Source organism: Callithrix jacchus, chromosome 16, assembly GCF_049354715.1.
Source record: "Callithrix jacchus isolate 240 chromosome 16, calJac240_pri, whole genome shotgun sequence".
Lineage (NCBI taxonomy): Eukaryota > Metazoa > Chordata > Mammalia > Primates > Cebidae > Callithrix > Callithrix jacchus.
The window spans coordinates 41,607,233-41,629,651 of NC_133517.1; the positions used below are offsets into that span (position 1 = coordinate 41,607,233).

The 22,419-nt window shown below is 39.0% G+C and overlaps 3 protein-coding genes across 9 annotated transcripts in view; 1 reads left to right on the forward strand and 2 right to left on the reverse strand.

Annotated features, from left to right (window-relative positions):
- Positions 1–2,427, reverse strand: part of CA13 (carbonic anhydrase 13) — a 64,048-nt gene extending 61,621 nt beyond the window's left edge. For both annotated transcript variants that reach the window (XM_078352733.1, XM_078352732.1), the window contains exon 1: positions 2,295–2,427. The gene's annotated coding sequence lies outside the window, so the exon portion shown is untranslated. The remainder of the gene's footprint in view (positions 1–2,294) is intronic.
- Positions 2,428–2,779: 352 nt separating this feature from the next.
- Positions 2,780–9,322, forward strand: RBIS (ribosomal biogenesis factor). Of its 5 annotated transcripts, XM_054246323.2 has the most exons (5): positions 2,780–2,841; positions 4,348–4,471; positions 6,073–6,189; positions 8,805–8,921; positions 9,202–9,322. In XM_054246323.2, exons 2-5 carry the CDS (start codon positions 4,469–4,471, stop codon positions 9,271–9,273), a joined length of 309 nt encoding a protein of 102 aa, XP_054102298.1. In that variant the 5' UTR covers positions 2,780–2,841; positions 4,348–4,468; the 3' UTR covers positions 9,274–9,322. The 5 variants fall into 5 exon arrangements, with proteins under 5 accessions (XP_054102298.1, XP_008981102.1, XP_008981101.1 ...); XM_008982854.5 differs by lacking the exon at positions 4,348–4,471 and having other exon boundaries at positions 2,780–3,167; XM_008982853.5 differs by lacking the exon at positions 4,348–4,471.
- Positions 9,306–22,419, reverse strand: part of E2F5 (E2F transcription factor 5) — a 43,003-nt gene continuing 29,889 nt past the window's right edge. The window contains exons 2-8 of one of the 2 annotated variants that reach the window (XM_054246321.2): positions 20,488–20,597; positions 19,485–19,648; positions 16,801–16,842; positions 15,508–15,572; positions 13,965–14,232; positions 11,294–11,341; positions 9,306–10,075 (exon numbers count right to left, since the gene is read on the reverse strand). In XM_054246321.2, coding sequence (XP_054102296.2) covers positions 9,966–10,075; positions 11,294–11,341; positions 13,965–14,232; positions 15,508–15,572; positions 16,801–16,842; positions 19,485–19,648; positions 20,488–20,597 — 807 coding nt within the window. In that variant the 3' untranslated portion in view covers positions 9,306–9,965. The remainder of the gene's footprint in view (positions 10,076–11,293; positions 11,342–13,964; positions 14,233–15,507; positions 15,573–16,800; positions 16,843–19,484; positions 19,649–20,487; positions 20,598–22,419) is intronic. The other variant, XM_054246322.2, reaches the window with a different exon arrangement.

The window sequence follows — 22,419 nt, forward strand, 5'->3', positions numbered from 1 at the left end:
GATAAAGCAGTATTTTAGCTCAGGAAGTAGAGGGATGGATCTTTCTTCCGTCTATGGCTTCATCCAAGGACTCAAATGATCACATCAGAGTTTTCTTCTCTGTTCAGTTCTGTTTTCTTGTGTGTGTTGCTCTCATTGTGGGAAGGCTTCCTCCAAGTTGCTGGAGGAGATGGCCATCAGGAACCTTGATTTTATATCATCCCAGCACAAAGATACCAAATGCAAGAGACAGCATTTTCCACTGCCTTTAGCTGGAAAATCCTTGAGGAGGACCACTTGATGGCAGAAGAATGGTTATACAGAAAGGAATGTTGAGCAGATAATCCATGTTTTCTCAAGTGGATATACTGACCATCTACATGCATATGGGAAAAGGTGGCACAGAGAAATGAAGTAATTTTTCCAAGGTCATATTGTCGGCTGGTGGGAGAGGCAAACCAAAAACCCAGGCCTCCTCACTCAGACCTCTGCTCTTGCCTTAATAACCATGTTATTTCACCACTTCAGAATAAAAGTGAGACCTACCAGTTTTCATAAACACTGTAATGCCATTCTGTTACATCTATTTCTTTGGCTTCTGTATATACATCAACAACCTCACATTCAAATAACCAAATAATTATACCTGACTTATTTGCCTCAGTTTTGTGAATAACTCTAACACTTTATGAGTATTTTATACCAGCATTTTTAGGTGTTTTTAACAGGTGAATCTTTAGAAAGAACACAAAAGTTTGAATAAACATACAATGGCAAGCAATTTATATTCCTTTCTCCTTAGTCTATTGTGTTCCTTATTTTTTTTTGTGATGAGTGTAAACATAATAAAATGATTTATTGCAAAAATTGTTTATCTTTCTGTAAGTAGCAAGTAGCTGGTTTGTTGGAAAGAGGACTTGACCAAGTACTAACCAGTGTGGATTTGTGAATTGCCAAGTTTATAAAAACTTTTAAAAAATTGTTTTAAAAAATGCTTCGTTTCACAAAAATGTCTGGCTTTGTCAATTACTAGTTTGTTTTGTGGCTGCTAGCAAATCACTTAAACTCGTTCTGAACCTTAGTAGTATCATCACTTGCAAAAGAGGAGTGGTTTTATCACCTTATTTTGGTACCTAGAGCATAGTGTAGACTGAAATCTTGTGTAAGCTACAAAATGGCATATAAACGTCAGTTCTACTAACAGAGCAGGAGCACTGTCATCTCAGACAAACAGTTCCAGCTCCCTTTCTAGCCTCATGCATTTCAAGGAAATCACTTCTCTTATAACTACAAGCAGACAGAAAGAGCAGACAGTAAAACAGGACAGCTTAGGCACAGAGGAAAGCAGGGGGGAAAGTCTCTTGGGAAACTGCCAAACTTCAGCCTCACGCAATGGGCCCCAGTAAAACCTTGGGCCTTAATAAGCACATTCCTTTCCCTTCAGGTACACTAAGATAGGGAAGCTAAAAGCAGACTCAGGGAATATGCCTGCAACTGCAGAAAGATGTATGGGAACAGACATGCAACTCTCTCTCCCAGATAAGCACAAGGAAGAGGCACAGAAGCAGTCCAAGCCTCTGATGAACTCTCCCACCCTGAATCCTTAAAAACTCTTAGTCTGGAAGGGTGTGGCTCTGACCTAACTCGGCCAGTCGCCCCCTCTCACGTTTATTTAAAATAAACCTGTCCTTGTTGACTGAAAAGTCACCCTTCGTGTTTCTCTCCTCTTTAATTTTTTTTTTTTTTTTTTTTTTTTGAGACGGAGTTTTGCTCTTGTTACCCAGGCTGGAGTGCAATGGCGCAATCTCGGCTCACCGCAACCTCCGCCCCCTGGGTTCAGGCAATTCTCCTGCCTCAGCCTCCCAAGTAGCTGGGACTACAGGCACGCGCCACCGTGCCCAGCTAATTTTTTGTAATTTTTAGTAGAGACGGGGTTTCACCATGTTGACCAGGATGGTCTCGATCTGTTGACCTCGTGGATCTCCTCTTTAATTCTTACCATCTACATTTGTTTGAAATCCAGCTTTTCTTATGACCTCAACAAAAAGAGACACGTGTGAAAACTTAGCTTTTATAGGGTTATTCTCTTGGAAGAACTGAGTTAATTTTCTTAAAACAGAAAAACCTAGACGACGTTATGGGTTGAATGTTTTAAGTTCCTTGGTACCTGTTTTATTTATATATTTTATACTGTGCCTGGTTTCCTGTGCCTTTGCAGTGCTGTCAAAAATTCTGTTTTTGAAATAAGGATGCTGCAATGAGAAAAGCATTTCTAACTCGCAGCTCATTACAAATCTTCCCTTCGGAGATTATACCTTTAGACCTTTTCCAACTTCAAGGTCCAGCATCCCCTCCTGGGAGCGTGGCAGCGACAGCCTGGAGTCCGGGACGGAGAGCTGACCTCCAGTGAGACTGTCTTCACTGTGCAGTCTCAGAAGCACCTCGGGAAGTTTCTGCAGAAGCACCCACGCCGGGAAGGCGACACTTGGCTGGGTCTATAAGGCTCCAAGCTCGCTTCAGCTGAGGAGGATATGCAACGCCGTGGAAGACAGGGAATGCTAATGAGACTGAACTTAGCATGGGCGGGCCTTCGCTCTTTTACTTCACCTTGCTCTGCAGAGGTGGCTCTGTGGGCGGCACTACGCCAGGTGGGTGGGAACCCGCTCTGTGGGCGGGACCCCTGGGAGGGTGGGGAGCAGAAACTGCGCTCGGAACTACGCTTTGTGGGCGGGGATATGGCTCGTGAGCGGAATCCTGACTGGTTCATTCTCCCCGGAACTTCCTGGACGCCGTACGTGCCAGATGGCGTCACCTGGAGCTTAAGAAACTGCACGCAAGTATTGAATTCCTAGTGAGAGTTTAGTAAGTTTTCCGGAAAGCTGGCGGGAAGTTTGTAGAGGTCGGGGTTAGTTTGGGCAGACCTTGTGTCGGTTTCGTCGCGCTCTGCCTCAGGTAGCCCTACCGGGTAGCAGGCCCGAAACCTGGGTGCCTGTTGGGCCTTCACCTCTTGACGGAGTCCCAGTTATGGGCTGTGTCCTTCATGATCAGTTTCCACGTGGTTGTCAGAGAATTTCCCTCCCCTCCCACACCCCCACGGGTGTGTTACTTTATGCACGAAACTTGCTGAGGTCTCCAGCTCTAGTAAACTCCACTGTATGCTGCCTGCGCATGGTCCGTGTATATGATAGGTAGTGTCATGTTCAATATAATACTGATCTTGTCTGCGTATGTTCCGTATATATCTTGTCATTATGTATGTTTCATATATATTTTTTATGTATTAAATATAAGTTCTCTACCACACCTAGCATGTTTGTTTATTTTTGAGACTGAGCCTCACTGTCGCCCAGGCTGGAATGCAGTGGCGCGATCTCAGCTCACCGCAATCTCTGCCTCCTCGTGCCTCAGCCTCCCGAGTAGCTGGGATTACAGGCGCGTGTCACCACTCCCATGTAATTTTAATTTTTTTTAGTGGAGACGGGGTTTCATGTTGACCACCCTGGTCTCGAACTCTTGACCTCAAGTGATCCACCCTCCTTGGCCTTCCAAAGTGCTGGGATTACAGGCATGAGCCACCGCGCCGGGACTGGAATAATTTTGGATTACTTAATTTGAGGAGTTTTATTATGTGAATTTTGTTTTTTGCGTCTTCTGTAATAATCATGTATTTTCTGCATTCTTTAAGTAGGAGGAATACTGTTGGGGTTCAAAAGCATTGCTGTTTCTTTAGTTCCTTAACTATTCACAATGTAGCAAGGGTATGAAGGAAGATAGAAATTTCAGTCAAGGCTGTGACTGAGCAAAGGAAAAAAAGGAAGAATGTTCAAGGTGTTTGTGCAAGAGAATAGTTAGACCAGGCTGGCTAGGGCAGTGTTTATAGAGGCATAGCAAGAGATATGTTTGGCGGATTTAGGGTAGATTCAGCGTGCCGGTAATATGCCAGGCCAAGGAATGTTGTTCCTTATGTGGGAGAGCTGTTGAATGTTTTTAACTTTGGGAAGGTCGATGGCATAGCTCGGTGCCAGATAGCCACTGTGCAGATAGATGGCTTAAGCCAGGGGTTGGCAGACTTTCTGTAAAAGGCCAGGCAGTAAATATTTTGGACATCGTGGGTCATAGTTGTAGCAGGAAAGCAGCCATAGCAGCACGTGATTGAATGGACATAACTGTATTCCAATTATACTTTATTTATTTTTAATTAATTGAGACAGAGTCTCACTCTGTCACTCAGGCTAGAGTTCAGTAGTGCGATCTCGGCTCCCTGTAACCTCTGCCCTCCAGGTTCAAGCAATTCTCCTGCCTCAGCCTCCTAAGTAAGTGGGATCACAGGTGTGTGCCACCACAGCCAGCTAATTTTTGTATTTTTAGTAGAGACAAGGTTTTGCCATGATGGCGAGGCTGGTCTCGAACCTCTGAGCTGAAGCAATCCACCTCCCAAAGTGCTGGTGTTGCAGGAGCAGCTGCAAGAAACAGAGCCCTCAAACACCAAATGGTAAAGGAAGGAGTTAATTATTACGGCTGGGAGCCTCCAGTGATAATTTGTCCAAACTCAACTTGTCTAACAAAGGGAGGCTCTGCCTTTATATAAGGCTTATACTCTAGATATTACATGTGGAAAAACCTTAGGTTTACAGCCTTAGAAATCATATACGAAAGGGTTTCGGGTTTACAGTTTTAGGAATCACATGCGAAAAGATTTCTGGTTTACAATGAAAAGATTTCAAGTTTACAGTTTTATGAATCATATATGAAAGTGTTTTGGGTTTACAGTTTTAGGAATTGCATGTGAAAAGGTTTGGTCTCTGGATGGAGGAGTGGGTGGGGGTTTGATCTTGTTTTAAGTAAAAACAGTGTCTTTCGGAGAGTTTCCTCAGTACCAAGCGTGTTTACAGGAAGGTAAAGTTAGGAGGTGCCGGCGAGCCAGCCTTTTCTTCTATTGAAATGCAGTGCAGAAGACAGAGCGGGAGGTAATCCCAGATGCCTGGGTCTCCTTCCTCACTGGGATTATGGGTGTGAGCCACTGCACCTGTGCTTGGCCTCTAGTTAAACTTTACTTACAAGGACAGGTGCTTGGCCTGATTTGGTCCATGGGCATAGTTTGACAGTGGTCTGAACAAATGGACCTAGGGACTTCAGCAGTAACCCAGTCCTCAACTAAGTAATAGTATACCATGTTTTTGTATAGCTTTTATATTTATACATGAGGTGCAATACCACATAACATTATCTCTGATCTAGTCTGTCTGGCTGTTAGTCCTGGCATCTCCTGGTTATTGACAGTGTGACACTGGGCAAATTAAGTTCTCGTTGCATGAGTTTTTTCATTTGAATCTTTAAGATGGGGATAATAGTACTTCTTACAAAGGGTTGTTGTAAGGAGTAAATGAGTTAAAAGCACATTAGTGTAGTGCTCGTACATATAATAAAAGCTCAATACCTGTTATCTTTTAAAAATTATTCCTCATATACATTTTTAAAGGCAGATATGAGAGAGGTTTTAAGGTAGAATTTACTGGCTTAATGCATCTCTAGCTACATAGCAAAGACAATATCCAACATTTCAAGGCAAGAGCCATTCACACAGAGCTAATATGGAAGCCATAAAAATAATTTAAGGGGGAGAGAGGAAGGTAGGAACTGAAGGATTAAGGACTGATTTTGATGGGATGCACAGGAGAGAAAGTGGGGAGAGTAAAAAGAAATAAAAGAGAAGTCAAGAAGGAGACAGATCAGTCTCTAAAGAATGATAGGAACCAGAATAGCATACTAGTATGTAGAGGGATGGGTGGTGAGGTACTGCTGAGAATAAGTTATTGTGTCGATGATATTAATGAATTCAACCAGTGGATATTAATTGGATGCCTCCTAGGGGCCAGGTACTGGGGATACAGAGAAGAATTAGATACATACTCTGTACTCAAAGAGCAGAAAATCTAGTAGGAGAGAAAAACATAGAAATAACTTAAGCATCAACTTTACAAATAATCAATAGTAAGATGGAATTTCTCAGATTAATTTGTGCCTTTAAAAACGTAAAATTAACTTACGGTTCATAAATGTGGGCAATTTGATTGTATTTGTTATCTTTTCTAGACAATGGCCAAAAACAAATTAAGAGGGCCTAAGTCCAGGAATGTATTTCACATAGCAAGCCAAAAAAACTTTAAGGCTAAAAACAAAGCAAAACCAGTTACCACTAATCTTAAGAAGGTGAGTATTAGTTAAGCACTCTGACTGCATTGTTTATAAGCAAAGTGTCATTGTAAGCTACTGAACAACTATATGCCATTACTTTTTAAAAAGGTTCTTAGTTTTTCCTAGAAAGGTAAGGATGGTTTCAAGCATTTGTCTAAAACAAAACAAAACAAAAATCTCCTTTCTTGAAAACAAATGTTGAAAAAAACATTTTAACTACAAATGTGTGAAGCTTCAATTTAATAGTTTTACTGGCATGTAACTCATTTAAAAACCATAGTATGGGAAACAGTTCTTATCTTTGAACTCAAATATAAGAATATATTAATAGAGGCAAGACATGGGATGTCAGTGAGCACCTATTCTTTTTCTCCTCAATAATTCGTATCTCTCTGAAGACATGTGCAGTTCAGATAAAAACCTGTAAAATGAAGATTTAAAATATTTTTTGAAATGCACAATTTGAAGTTTTCTTTTTTTTCTTTGTTTATATTTCAAAATACTTGAGAAATTACTTCATCAAGATTAACTAGATTCTTTTAAGAAAAATTTTTAAGAAAATGTTTTCAAGTTTCGGTAGTAGGTGGATTCAGCTCTCCAGGACTCAGTTTAATTATAATAGTCTATAGAAATCTAACATTTTATCATTCAACTTTCATAAGCTGAGTTAAGCTTTTATTTGAACAGTTTGATGATTTTATAAATGCTAAGGATAAAATCAAGTGATGGGAGTTTTGGGGATGACATTTTATATAGGATGGTCTTCATAGTTGACATGGAAACCCAAGACTAGAATGGTAAAGAGCTAGCAATGCGAAGAGCTAGGAAGTATTGGGAGTAGTGTATTCAAGGCAAAGAAAATAGCAAGTGCAGAGGCCCTGATCTAGAGAAAAGCTTGGTGGATTTGAGGAATGTTATTTTATTTGGACAGGAGGTACGAGAGAGATCTATGGGTAGGCAGCATAAAAAGGTAAGTAAGGATTTTGTTTTTTGAGACGGAGTCTCTCTCACCCAGGCTGGAGTGCAGTGGTGCAATCTCAGTTCACTGCAACCTCCACCTCCCTGGTTTAAGCAATTCCTCTGCCTCAGCCTCCCAAGTAATTGGGATTACAGGTGCACACCACCATGCCCAGCTAATATTTGTGTATTTTTAGTAGAGACAGGGTTTCACCATGTTGGCTATACTAGTCTCAAACTCCTGAATTCAGGCAATCCACCCACCTTGGCTTCTCAAGGTGCTGCGATTACAGTCGTGAGCCACTGAGCCTGGCCGAGGTAAGAGTTTTGAAGGAGAAATTGTTTGGCAGCAGCAGTGAAGAACAGGAGCACCACCCCTACCTGTTACACTAAAAAGAGGAGGACTTCCATTATGACGAGAACGTCAAGGAAGGATTCAGAGATATACTTATGTTAGATGGCACTTAAAGTATTTGATCCAGATTTCTTGTATAGATGAGGGATGACATCACTTTAGCCTAGAAAGATTTTGGTCACTGTAAGGATATAGGAAAAAACAAACTCAGTTTCTCTTACTCTCACTCTACTACAGTCACTCAACACTTCTGATACTAGATTTGTGGGGAGGTTCCCCCATACCTAACAATTCTGCAGATGAATTTTCAGCAGGCAGCAGCTGGGTGTCTTTATTTCAAATCTGACACTGCAGATCTGGAGATAGCATCAGATTCCACAGGTTGAGAGTTGAGTCCTAAGCCTCTCCCCGACTACTAGTGACAATCACAAGCCCCAGATGTTTTGCTGTGCTTCTAACCAACCACCTATAAATAAGGGTTCCTGTGACCCCCTCCTTGGGTTCAATTAATTTGCTAGCGCAGCTCACAGAACCCAGGAAAATACTTTTACCAGTTTATTTTATTATAAAGGATATTACAAAGGAGGCAGATGCATAGCCAGATGGAAGAGTGGCAGAGGGCAAGGTACATGGGAAGGAGCATGGAGCTTCCCTACTCTCTGGGCATTCCAGTCTAGGAACCTCCATTGTGTTCAGCTATCCAGAAGCTCTTTGAACCCAGTTCTTTTACGGAGAAAAGCTCTTTGGTACCAGTTCTTTTGTGAAGATTTACGGAGGCTTCATTATGTAGGCATAATTCATTACATCATTGGCCATTAGTGATGGGCTTAACTTTTATCCCCACTCCTCTCCCTGGAGCAGAAAGTCCTAATCCTCTAACCCTGTGTTTTTTATCTGATCAGCCATCATCCTGAAGCATTCTACAGACTTCCAGCTACCATCCGTCTCATTAGCATTCAAGACACTCTTATTCCTCTTGATAGAATGATTTAAAAAGCTGTTTGACAGAAAATGAGGATGAAGACACACACACACACACACTCACATATATATCTTAATATGAATCACAATATCACAGTCACATATTTTGGCCTTCTGTACCAGAAAGTGCAAGGCATATCCACATTAAATCCCATTTTTTAAAAACCAAAACCTTTTGTCTAAAATTTCCCAATAAGTCTATAAGGATTTTAGAGTGAATTATCCCTAATTTGTTGGTAAGAGTCTTTAGATTTTAGATTTAACAGGGTTAAGGTTGAATGTATCTTATCTTTAATGTTTTGAGATCATAGATTAATTTATTTTTCTTTTTTAAAAGATAAACATTATGAATGAAGAAAAAATCAACAGAGTAAATAAAGCTTTTGTAGATGTACAAAAGGAACTTGCACATTTCTCAAAAGGCCTTTCGCTTGACCCTCTGCAGAAAGAACTGGTAAGCAGAAATCATTTGCTTTTTTTATGGCTAGCAAATTGAAATCTAATAAATTTTCAAAGCCTGTAAAGTTGAGTGTAATTTTTAGTGTTACTTGGCTCTCTAGTATACTTGGCTCTATAGTGTAAATAGCATATCCAGTCTCTAAAATATTATCTGAATAAACAGATTAATTGTTCTGCTTCCAAAGGTATGACTAGAAAAATTAAATTGGATAACAGATTATGTAAGTCATTTTGCTTGTTGTCTGCATTTTTAAATACAGTCTTTCTCCTTTCAGATTCCTCAGCGGCGTCATGAAAGCAAACCAGTTAATGTTGATGAAGCTACAAAATTAATGGCTCAGTTGTAAAACAGTAGTGATTCCCCACAAAGACCAATAAATTAAATGTTTTATACAATTTTATTTTAAAAAATCTTGTTAATGTACAGGCATTGGCACATTTTAAAAACAAACTACATAAACAGATCTTTCCTATAACCTAGGAAAGTGGAATGTCAGAAGTCAACAAAACGTGATAAACTTAAAGTGCTAAAACAGAAGGCACTTCACAAAATCTGTTCACTGAAACGGTTATATATCCTCGTTTACATCCTTCACTTTACAAGTGGCAGTGAATGTCTGTTTGGATAGAAGGACGTACAAAAATACAGGCAGTTTGGCGGCAGTAAAAATATAAGACAAACAAGTAATGAGCCCTGGGCCAACTTGTTTGTGATGACCTATAGTGTCCTTTAACTTTCCTCTTGTAAGAAGAAAAAACAGAAGGATTCACAATTAGAAGAAAAGTTGAAATCCAGAATATAGTTACTTTTGGGAGTGGGGAGGTTTGTGGATATTAAATCACTTATCCCCTAAGGCAATCAGAGCCCTTTGTTTTTATGGTTGAAGTTTTGTGAAGTAAAGAAAGTATTAGGGAAGAACACTTCAGAATCAGTGAACTAAAAAGGTGTTACATTCATTATTTTAAATACTTAGGTTATTAAGAAGTCTAAAATGTTATACAGTTAGAGGTAGATAACAGTCCCAGGTTTCCATGGAATCTAATAATTTAGTATCTGGACATCAAACAGATCACAAACTCCTTCATTATCATCTAAATTAAAGTTGTAGTCATCTGCCGGGGTAGGAGAAAGCCTTAAGAGAGGAAACACTGCAAACAAAAAAATTCAGTGTTAAAGATGGTTTCTACATATGGTTAATGATCTTTAACAAAATACTATCAAGTACATCATTCCAAATTAAAGACTGTGTAATGTGTATTTTGAAAGATTCTCATTTAGTAATAATTGATACATTGATTATTGATATTAGATTGAGAAATAGAAGTCAAATTTTTCATTGGTTGAACACTAAGATAATGTGACTAAAAAGCACTAATGAGGCCAGGTGCAGAGGCTCACACCTGTAATCCCAACACTTTGGGAGGCCGAGTCAGGCGGATCACTTGAGGCCAGGAGTTTGAGACCAGCCTGGCCAACATGGTGGTACTCCATCTCTACTAAAAATACAAAAAGTAGTCAGGTGAGGTGGCAGGCGCCTGTAATCCCAGCTACTTGGGAGGCTGAGGCAGGAGAATCACTTAAACCCAGGAGGTGGAGGTTGCAGTGAGCTGAGATCATTCCACTGCACTGCAGCCTGGGTGACAGAGGAGACTCCGCCTCAAAAAAAAAAAACAAAAAACACTAATGAAAGTGTTTTGTTTGCCATTTTGCAAACAGAAGAATAAACTGGGCTTACAAAGTGTGCTGATGTTCTCTGCTTCTACACATATGTTTACTACACCTTTAATTACTATAACATTTGCTAACTTATCTGCTACCACTTGGTAGGTTTCTACTATGTTTGTTAGGAATCAGGACTCTGATCCAAGAACTTACAGAAGGAGAGAAATTATTAAAGTAATTAGCATATTGTAGCTAACTGATATTTCAGAATTTTTCAGGTTAGAAAACAACGTGGTTAATGTTAATACTAATTCTGTTACTTCACATTGGCAGCTTGAAATTGGCCAGGGTAGGGGTATTTACAAAAGCAGGTGTTCAGATCACCTGCTGATTTAGACAAGTTATTTTACTCTTCTTGGGCCAGATCCTTCAGGAGTGGAAAGGGCTACAGTACCAACAGTTTATTTTCAGTGAAGGTGAGAAGCATCCCCATATGGATTCCTTTTCCTCAAAATGCAAGCAAAGAAAAATAAATTCCAAAGGATGCCTATTACTTACTATAAGTATTAAGGGAGAATTTTCATGAATCTTCATACTAAAGCAGTTGGCAAATATATGTTCATTTCTTTTAAATCACGTTTCTCTTATAAATTCCACGAAAACATTACTGATGAATGAGTTAGTAAAAATTTTAACCTACTTACCATCAGAAGACATTAATTCATCAATGATATCTCCAGTAATAGATCCTACTGGAAACAGTAATATGATAAAGTTTCGTTACATTTCTGTTAACGGTAAAAGGTACTTATATTTAAATATACATAGTCACAGCAGCAGCTTGAGTGAGATGCACATTTGCAAGTTCTTTGTGGATAGATTGTCTTCATGATTACCTATTCTGTGCCTGGCATTACTTTGAAACTTCCAAACTGAAGACGAAGACCAAAAAACTCATTATCTGCCAGATGTGGTGGCTCATGCTTATAATCATAGCATTTTGGGAGGGAGGCTGAGTGAGGCGGACCGATCGCTTGAACTCAGGTGTTCCAGACCAGCCTGGGCAATATGACAAAACCCATCCTTACAAAAAATACAAAAAAATTGGCTGGGTATGGTGGCACATGCCTATAGTCCCAGCTACTTGGGGGACTGAGGTGGGAGGATCACTTGAGTCCAGGAGGTTGAAGCTGTAGTGAGCCAAGATCACACCATTGCACTCCAGCCTGGCAGACAAAGTGAGAATTTATCAAAAAAAAAAAAAAAAAAAGACTCATCATCGTTCTACCAAAACTGACTCAGTTTTACAGTCAGTAGTTTCATAATTCTCCCAGTTACTCAACCTTAAAACGTCACTTTCCATTCCTCGTTAACTTTATTTCCAGATCTTACATATCAAATGTTATTTTGCCTAACAGTGTTTGTTTGTCTAATCTGTTCATTATTTCTCTTCCCAATCCCACTGTAATCACTGCTTTAGCCTCTTTTTTATTGAGACAAGATCTCACTCTGTCAGTCAGGCTGGAGTGCGGTAATGCTATTGTGGCTTAATGCAGCCTTGACCTCCCAGGTCAGTCCTCCCACCTTGGCCTCCCTAGTAGCTGGGAACACAGGCACATGTCACAATGCCTAGCTAATTTTTAATTTTTTAACGATAGGTGTGTTGCCCAGGTTAGTCTCAAATTCCTGGGCTCTAACAGTCTACCTTCTTCGGCTTCCCAAAGTGTTGCGATTACAGGCATTAGCCCCACCACACTTGGCCCTTGTTTTAGCTCTAATGTTCTCTCAAATACATAACTGCAAACATCTACAATATCCATCGCCTTTGTGTTTCCCAGGGCAAAAAGCATCTTTCCTAATCATATTACTACTGTGCACACCATTATAGCTAATTGTGCTATTTCCTTGGTCACAGATCTTCACTGGTTTATTGGATAAATGTCTTAACTACCTTGAAATTCAAGGCCCGCTCTACTGTGGCCTCCAATTACTTCATAAGATTTCCAAATACGAAACCATATAACCTGAATGCTCACTTTTTAAAAATACTTGTTGAAGCCAATGTATTAATTGTGTCTAAGCTGAATGATGTAAAGTTTGCCTGCTTTACATTCTAATTAGATTATAAGCTTTTAAGGACTAAATTTTCTTTCTTTTTTTTGAGAGATGGAGTCTTACTTTATCGCCCAGGCTGGAGTAGAGTGATGCTATCTCAGCTCACAGTAACCTCCACCTCCTGGGTTCAAGTAATTCTGCCTCAGCTTCCCAAGTAGCTGGAACTACAGGCGTGTACCACCATACCCAGCTAATTTTTTAGTAGAGACGGGACTTCACTATATGTTGACCAGGCTGGTCTCAAACCCCTGACCTCAGGTAATCCACCTGCCTTGGCTTCCGTAAGTGCTAGGATTACAGGTGTGAGCCACCGCACCTGGCTAGGACTACATTTTCTATTGTGCATCCCAATGGCCTATAGTATAGATATATTTATAGGGGAAGGAAAGGAGTAGATGTGGGCAAAAAGAAGCTAAAAAACATTCGATGTCCAGTTAGATCTTGTTAGCGTCTCTTTTAACTTGTGAACTCCCATTTTAGCAATGAGATACATCCCAGTGGTAAAATAAACAATTTGGATTATACACAATATAGTTCTAAATTATCTGCAATATGATATTTATATTGGCACAATTCATTCATTCAGTAGTCACTGAGAGATTACCTACCATGCTCCCTTTATTTGGAATCAGTAAGGTATTGCTGAATTAAGAGTTGTGCTCTCTACTCCTGATACGCAGTGTGAAGGAAGGGCTTTAGCTTTTTATAATTTTATAGATGAAACAATTGAGGAAAGCAAGATTTCCAATGTAATTGGAGTTGGGACCATTTATCACTTCTATAAAACTGAGCTTCCCAAATAGAAAGTATAACAAAGAATATGGAGAAGCAGGAGATGTAAGTCACTGTGGTCTATATTAGTTTGATTTTTCTTAAAGGTAGTTGGAACATATTTCACTAATTTATCCTAGACTTACCAAGTGATGAAAGGACCTTATCAAGTAAACTTCGGATAAAAGCTTACATCCCTATATGTGCCACAAATGGAAAATTCTGCACCTGACTTTGCGATAGACTGCAGTCAAGCCACTTTGTTTCATGCAAAAATTAAAACTATTGTATAAAATTATCTTCAGGCTATGTGTATGAAACAAATGAATATTGTGTTTAGACTTGGGTCCTATCCCCAAGATATGTTATGTATATGCAAATATTCCAAAATGTCCAAAGTGCTTGGGACATTTCTGGTGGCAGAATAAGAGATATCCAACCTGTATTTATATTTCTTTCTAATTTACAAAAGAAAGGCTCTGAACCCACCTGAAGATATATCTGTAGCAGATGTCTGCTGCAGAGTCTGGCTTCTTTCAGAGACATGTTGCTCAGGCAGGTTTTGAGTTGCCGTGCTGGATTTCTGTGGAGTCACTGGAGTCAGGGACTGCGAGGAAGGCTGTGTGAGGTCATCAGGTGGGGGAACAGGAAAGACCACGGGCTTAGATGAACTCGACTCTTTATTTATAAGCAGCACATGGATAGGTCCTGAATGACTCTTTAGATTGATCTGGTATTTCTTTTGTCCATTCTGACCCTTTGAAGTTATTGGGTATAAACAAATGTATAATTATTAACATTTCTAGCTAACTTGAGACAGTAAAATAAGACAGGCAAAGCTATTATGGACTTACTAAATTCATACAACACAGTAAAGTCATTAAGTCAAAACATAAAAGTAGAGACCTAGAGTAGAATGTAATTTTGACATCCCTAAACCACTGGTTTCTAAAAAATAAGCTTTTCATAGATACTGATCATCAAAAACTCTCTGTTGTAGAATTCTGGCAACCATCCATTGTTACCATGTATAATTATATATGTCAGGGCCCAGCACTGCTCCAGGCATTTTCCATATACAGGAACTCTATCCCCTGGAGTTGGCCACTATAGATGTGGTCATTTTAACATTCTTCACAAATCAAACTCTTTTTTTTTCCCATCTGCAAGCATAAAGAAAACTAATTTCTCCTACAGAGAAATGAATATAACATCCTCCAGCTGAAAAAAGTAATCTGTATCCTGAGGCTTGACTCCAGTAATACAAATGTCTAAATGCAAACTTTTTGAATAAGGGAGGTGAGAGAAGGAAGTAGATAACTTTCAAATTAGTTTGTTTTTAAAAATCTGAATCTGAAAACTAAAATCAAGATACTCATTTATAGAGTCGAAAAATGTCTTTGACTTAATAAGCCAGACAGTGTTGATATTTACATTGAACGTTTTCCTCAGTGGCGATTTTTATACCAGTTCTAGATGTGGTCACTTTAACTGACTTTTATAGATTATTGGCCATATCATTACTTTTTCCTAACTTAAAATATTCAAACTTAAATAATTATTTAATCAAAATATTAAATCATTTTAAATTATTTGATTACTTGGGGATAGATTGTCTTGGGGTTAGGGCCCAAGACTAAATGCAATATTCATTTGTTTCATACACACCTTATTGACATAGCCTGAAGATCATTTTACATAATAGTTTTAGTTTTTGTATGAAACAAAAATCACTTGTGAAAGCATTCCAATTACTTTTTAAAATCTATTTGAGCTAAACAATATCAACAAATGACTAAGGATATTCCCACTAATCTTTAAAAATCATTTATGATTCAGTCAGTTCTATAATTTTACCAAGGTATTAAAGACATACAAATTCAGGTATCAATACTTTCAAATATAAAACTTGAAAGGAGTAACTCAAGTGTTTACAAAACAATTAGCTCAATTTCAGCTAAAGAAAATATATTTGTCCTTCTTGAGACAGTAGATTCATTTTTCCCACTTAGGTAAAAGTTACCCTACATACCATTTCTGGAATGGGTACCTCCAGTTGTGTACCAGAAGGTGCCTGAATGGCCAAAAGTGTATCACCTGGTTAAAAAGTAAATATAAAAAGTCACATAAAATACTGTTGATCATGGAATACAGTGGCAAGAGTATGGGCTCTGGAATCAGGATGTTTGGTTTGGTTCAATCCCAAACTAGGTGACCTTGAGCTTTGGTTTTTAATTCTATAAAATGAGAGATACACAGCCTACTGCATGGATTGATTCTGAGGATTAAATGAGATAATACATGTATTAGTAGCTCTTAGAACTGGGTAAAATACCAGGGTTAGCTGTATGATTCTCATTAACAAATTCAGCTCAAGTTGATTTTGCTTTCACTAAGACTCCTGTAAATTCAGATTCTTAAAACCCTTTAGCCTCAATGAAATAACACTGTTTATTAGAACTATTTAAATATCTAAGGATACTGGAGATTAGGTAGGAGACAGTGAAATCTTGAGCTTAAATGAATGTATTATTTTTGAAGCCAAATTCTACAACAGATCTCTATTGAGTTGCTGATTAACAGACCTCTCCCCAAACTTCCTTAAACAACTCCGGAAATACAGTGGCAAAATAGAGCAATAGGCCCATACATATTACCAACAGAAGCTTACCCAGAAAGTCAGATTCTACTTGATGAGGTATTTGGCAGAAATTTTTTTAACAGGTGGATAATACACATACTTTTATGTACAATTTCATTTTACTTGTGCTATCATTTTGGGACACATGTCCCCCCATTTAGTTACATTAATAACTATAGTTATTAACATGATATTGTTATTTTAAGGAGAAAACACAGGGCAGCAAATTGAATAATTCCTGATTATAAGATGGATTCACCTCATTCTTTCCTCATGGTTTCTCTGGGTTTCATTTGTGATCAGCATACTTGCTGCATATAATTTCATAAACAGTGCTGATGAGAACCATGTTCTAGTTCAAGTCTGGTCACTAACTCTGTGACTGTGTGACACTGAAAGTTGCTTAATCCTGCTCTGATTTTGCCTCCCCTCTCCCCCTGCTCCCTTCCCCTCCCCCACACAGTTGATGCCTACCAGTGGAGCTAATGAACTGAACACTGTGAAAAGCAGTTATTCTCATGAAAACAGAAAAAAAGCGGCCTATCAATACATGGCACAGTGGAGTGAGAACAATGTCCACAACTTCTGAAAATAATGACAGGATGAGGACACAGGGAATTCTGAATCACTCTACACTAAATAGGCTGAAAGGAAGAATGCAAGGAAAAGTCTAATGGTACTTACCATTAAAGCAATTACAGATGTCTTCATGAGTTACATAGGAAAATGTACTGTCGGAGGAGTTAAGGAATGACATTTATATCAAGCCCTACGCCTTTAAATTAAAGATAGTACATCTGAAGATCAAAATAACTAAATCAACATATACACAGAAGGACTGCCACACATGGACAGATTAAAAAAGAAGTCTAGGCCAGGTAGGCTCACGCCTGTAATCCCAGCACTTTGGGAGGCTGAAGTTGGCAGATCACCTGAGGTCAGGAGTTTGAGACCAGCCTGGCCAACATGGTGAAACCTCGTCTCTACTAAATAAACAAAATTAACTGGGCTTGGTGGCACATTTCTGTAGTCCCAGCTCCTCAGCAGGCTGAGGCAGGAGAATCACTTGAACCCAGAGGCAGAGGTTGAGGTGAGCCGAGATTGTACCGCTGCACTCCAGCCTTGGCAACGAGCAAAACAACATTAAAAAAAAAAAAAAAAAGTCTAGTTTAGAAAGGCAAAGACAATAAAAAAGAGTTCCCATCCTTTGCTCTTAGAAGAAGCCATCCTGATTTTTGTGACATTTGAGGACCCTAAGGAGAGAGATGGAAAGCAGTGCACATTCTTAATGGAGGCAAGTGCTCCTTGGGGAAGGGAATGGATGGGGAAAGGAAGGCCATCAGCCATCAGATCAGCTTCCACATCAAGAATCTTCTGGGATCACTGTTATTTGTTCTTGTATGAAATGGTGAGTCCAGTCCAGCCACAAGAGGAGAAGCTCAGAAAAACAAAGTTTATTATATTCATAGGTCCTAGTGACAGGAGACAAGGTAGGCTATTCAGGGCCATGTGGTTAAGATGCCAAGGTTGTCAGGAGGCAGAAGACAGGAGCGAGGGGAAGGCAGAAGCTTAGAGCTCTTAATTGGGGTTTCCCTGGGGAAAGAATTGCAGGGTGGCCGGGTGTGGTGGCTCACTCCTGTAATCCCAGCACTTTGGAAGGCCAAGGTGGGTGGATCCTTTGAGGTCAGGAGTTCAAGACCAGCCTGACCATATGCATAGAGGGATTGCCGCACATGGACATAAAAAAGAAGTCTAGTCTAGAAAGTCTAGTCTAGAATTGATGAAACCCGTCTTTACTCAAACATAAAAATTAGCTGGGCATAATGGCAAGTGCATGTAATCACAGATACTCCAGAGGCTGAGGCAGGAGAATTGCTTAAACCCTGGGGTGGGCGGGGTGGGAGACAAAGGCTGCAGTGAGCGGAGATCGCACCACTCAGCACTCCAGCCCGGGTGACAGAGCAAGACTCCATGGGTGGCGGGGGTGGGAGGAAGAAATGCAGGGTGGGGTGAACACTTTACAGTTAGCTGGTTTGGATAACTTCGGTTTGTTTTGTTTTGAGATGGAGTTTGCTCTGTTGCCCAAGCTGGAGTGCAGTGGTGAGATCTTGGCTCACTGCAGCCTCTGCCTCCTGGGTTCAAGCAATTCTCCTGTCTTAGCCTCCCTAGTAATTGGGTTTACAGGCATGCATTACCATGCCTGGCTAATGTCTGTACTTTTAGTAGGGATGGGGTTTCACCATGTTGGCCAGGTGGGTCTCGAACTCCTGACTGAAGGAGTTCAGTTTTGAACTCCTGGGTCCACCTACCTTGGCTTCCCAAAGTGCTGGGATTACAGGCGTGAGCCACTGCGCCTGGCCTAGTTTGGATAATTTTGGTGGGCTCTAAGCTATGCAGGTAGTCCGTAGTTGTCTGGTACCTGGCCCTGGGATGATTAAGGCAGAGGAATATTCCACCTAGAATGTATGGGTGGGAGAGAGGAGGTCTGCCATGAAAACATGAAAAGTAAATTATATTGTATACATCAGTCAAAATTTCATGAGGTGCTACAAGGTAAAATGTGGTTACATTCTTTAAGAGTACAGGTAAGTTCATAAACTAAGAGAATCACAGATATCTAAGAGAAGACAGTAGTTTGTAAGAAACACATGGATATGTCAATAATGTTTTTCCCCCAATATAATATGATAGGCACATACGACTTAGACCCCTTTTCTCCAGTAGGAACTATTTTGGAGTTCATATTAGGCAGAAAGTATCAAGGATTGATTGTGGGCATCTTATATCTCATCTTTAAATGAAAATTTTTCAAAACTTTGAGAGCTGCTGAAGTTTATACTTTTATTATTATTATTTTTTTTAAAGATGGGGTTTCACCATGATGGCCAGGCTGGTCTTGAACTCCTGACCTCAGGTGATCCACCCACCTCAGCCTCCCAGAGTGCTAGGATTACAGGTGTGAGCCACCACGCCCAGCCTGAATTTTATAATTCTGAACACTGAACACAATTATTTAAAAATGCTTATGCACTTAATTTTCACAGATCCCTTAAGCACATTGGCTAGCATACTGCATTCAGTGAATAGGTAGACCGAGAGTTGACTAATCTCTTTTTCCCCCTCAGTGCAACACACTAATGGATGTGTACTATATAACTTATATAGTTATAATGCTGATAGATGTGTACTATATAACTTAAGGTAACATTTAAAAAATATTAGTATATAAGAATATTATAAAATTAAAATGTTATATTCACTTATAAAACTTAATTGTCTAAAAACAGTTAAAGTGACCTTCAGACTGAAATAACATACACATACATATTCCAAGGCTATATGTATATTCATAACTTATTTTAAAGGATATCTGTTATTAATGGAGTCATCCATTACATTTTTGATGCTTTGCTGTAGCCACAACTTCTGCTGATCAAGTTCTCTTTCCTTCAGTTCTAGATCTTCAATTTCAGTTTTAAGATATCTTAATCTATCTATGACTTCTTTAGTATTACAGCCAGCACCTACACCTCTTAAAAACATGAGAATTAACGTCCTCAGTATGAGATCTGGGTTAATATCACTTAATTTTTACTGTAATAAAACTAACAGTAATATATTCAAGACAAAAGTCTTTTACACTTAAAATCAAGTACTAAAATCCTTAAGAATTTTAAACACCATATCTCTTGCTTAGAAAATTTATTGACAAGAACAACCAAATTACAAAAACTCTCAATCTTCTCTAGAGTGATTTTTTTCGTCGTCTGGAAGACCAGACTGGTTGGTGACTGGGTGCCAAAAGAGTGTGCTCCACAGTCACACCCAGCAGTCTCAGGATGTGACTGAGGTGCTGGTAAAATAAATTACAACTTGTTTAGTATTTTGGTAGAATTTTGGCTAAAAAACAAAAACAAAAATTAATAGTCAAAGGGGACACATTAGAAGAACAGAAATTGTTGGTTAATTCAAACATATAACCAGACCACAATTAATGAAAACAGGCATTTCAATCAATTGCTACTTACAAAGTACAAATTCCTATGAAAGTAGTCCTTGCTCTCAAGGAGGAGTAAAGAGTTAGAGAGAGATTAATACAAGACAGTATGCAATGTGTGCCAAATGAGTAATAGTTTGAGGGAGAAAGTAAGATTTGAACTTTAAGAGTGAAACTCCAACATCCAAGAGATGAACATCCAAGGGAACACCCCACCATAGGAGTGACAAAGAGGCCCAGAGAGGTGTGCTCGGAAAACTGAGGGGGCCTGAGTGAAATAGAGGATTTGGGAGAGATAAATGTTGGAAAGGTCAAATTTTGCGGACACTGAGAACAAAAATAAAGATTTCAGAAGAGGGTGCTTTGTAACTTACTTCCACTGGATACTGTTTTTTGACTTTTTTTCAATCAAGTCAATTCCCTCTAAGACATTGGTAATATCATAAATTCTCCTTTTTTGCCTCACAGCCAGAGTATCAGCAGCCTGTTTAGGAAAGACAAAGAGAACAGTGAAATGAAGGACATGTCATATTTTAAAGCCAAAAAGGGTTGATTATTAAGTCCACAGCAAGTCCAGTCCTAAATTTGACCCAGTCAGTTACTTGGGGACAATAGCTGAGCATGTTCAAAGGATCTCCCAAACACTGCGAATACCAAAGAAATTATTCCATTTAAAAGCTAGCAGATGTTGGAATAGAAAAAGAAATTAAGGTCATGACACAAAGCCTGCAAAAATAAAAGAACACAATAAGAATACTTTGTGTCACCTTCTGGACTAATCCTGAGGAGGAGCTACTAATTGTCTATCCATGTCACCTCCTATCTTATTTCTCTGTTCATAAACAGTCTCATCTAAAGACAGCCTTACTTATTTTCTAAAATTTTAAAGAATTACATTTCAGCAATTTATTTTTGTAATTAAGAAACGGGATATTCTGAACTATATGCATACTCATAATACCATGAAATGAATATCGACATTTTTTAAACTCATAATGAATCATGCCATCCTAACACAAAGCATAAAATCAAGAAATCAGAATCAATAGCTCAAGATTATACTAGCAACTATTATACAAAACTTGGTTGTTGCATTCACATAAGATCGACAAAAACAATATATGCTCTCATGTTATGAATGAATTAAAGAACACTGTACAATTCCTCTGATAGTTCCAATTCACATTTTTGATGTTTGTTCCCAAAAGAACAAAGAGAACCTCAAAGAAGTTTTCACAGTTACTAGACAATAGCCTATTTTGAGTGTAGAGCCATATTTTAAGATTCATGGTAGTTATGAGTATGTCTCTACTGACAATTTTCAGCATATTATCTAAAATACCTAAATAAACAGGAGTTAGCTTAGCATAATTGGTTAACAGCTCTCCCAGAGAGCATCACTACTTTCTTGACTGTGTAAAAACCTAGCTTCTACAAAAGCCCAGCACAGCACAGTATTTGCAGTCTGGACCTGCCTTTGTCTAGGAGCAGGTTCCACTGACAGCTATACTCATTGTACAGGCATTTGGGATCTTAAGTGAAATGTCAGTTCTCTCAGACCATTTTTGTGTGTATGCCACCAAAACCCCCAGGTTACTACTGTCCCATCATTCAGGCCTTCCTCAGGAAGGGGATTCATGACTCTGTGGACCAGGAGAGTAAGCGGGGTGGCAGAAGAAGGAAAAATTGGCGAGTGGGTCTCTTTGTTCTCCAACTCTAAGTTGGCACTGTCTCTTCTAGAGAACCAGAATATTAACAGTAGGATTAGCCATGGTTTGTTTCACTGATATCTTCTTCCCTTGTATTTAGCAATTCTCTTCTTGTTTTATCTACTTTCATAGAATGTTTACTCTTGACTTCAAGGCTGTTTTTATGAAGAGTAATAGACAACTGCAAAGTTAACTGTACAAATCTGAAGCTGAGGTTTCATTTCCCACTTTCCTCTCTATAGAGAAGTAACTCAGACAACTCCAAGCCACAGCTCTGTGTTATTGGTATCTATGTACTCACACACAAAAGCGTTCACAGCCATAGCAACAGAACACTGGTTTTGGTATTGGAACATATTTGTATGAACCAGACCACAAAAGCTAACCTAGGTCACTAGACAAACTGCCATGAGATTTAACTTTTTAGCTCAAAGTTTTAAAAAGGTATCTCATTTATCATTTATGTTTATTACTGCTTAACAATCACAACATTTAACTCCTGGTTTCTAAAACTAAACATTATTTCTCAAATACTTTACTATTTAAGTATGTAAATATGTAAATGACCAAGATGTAAAGGTCATATGTAAAAGTCCT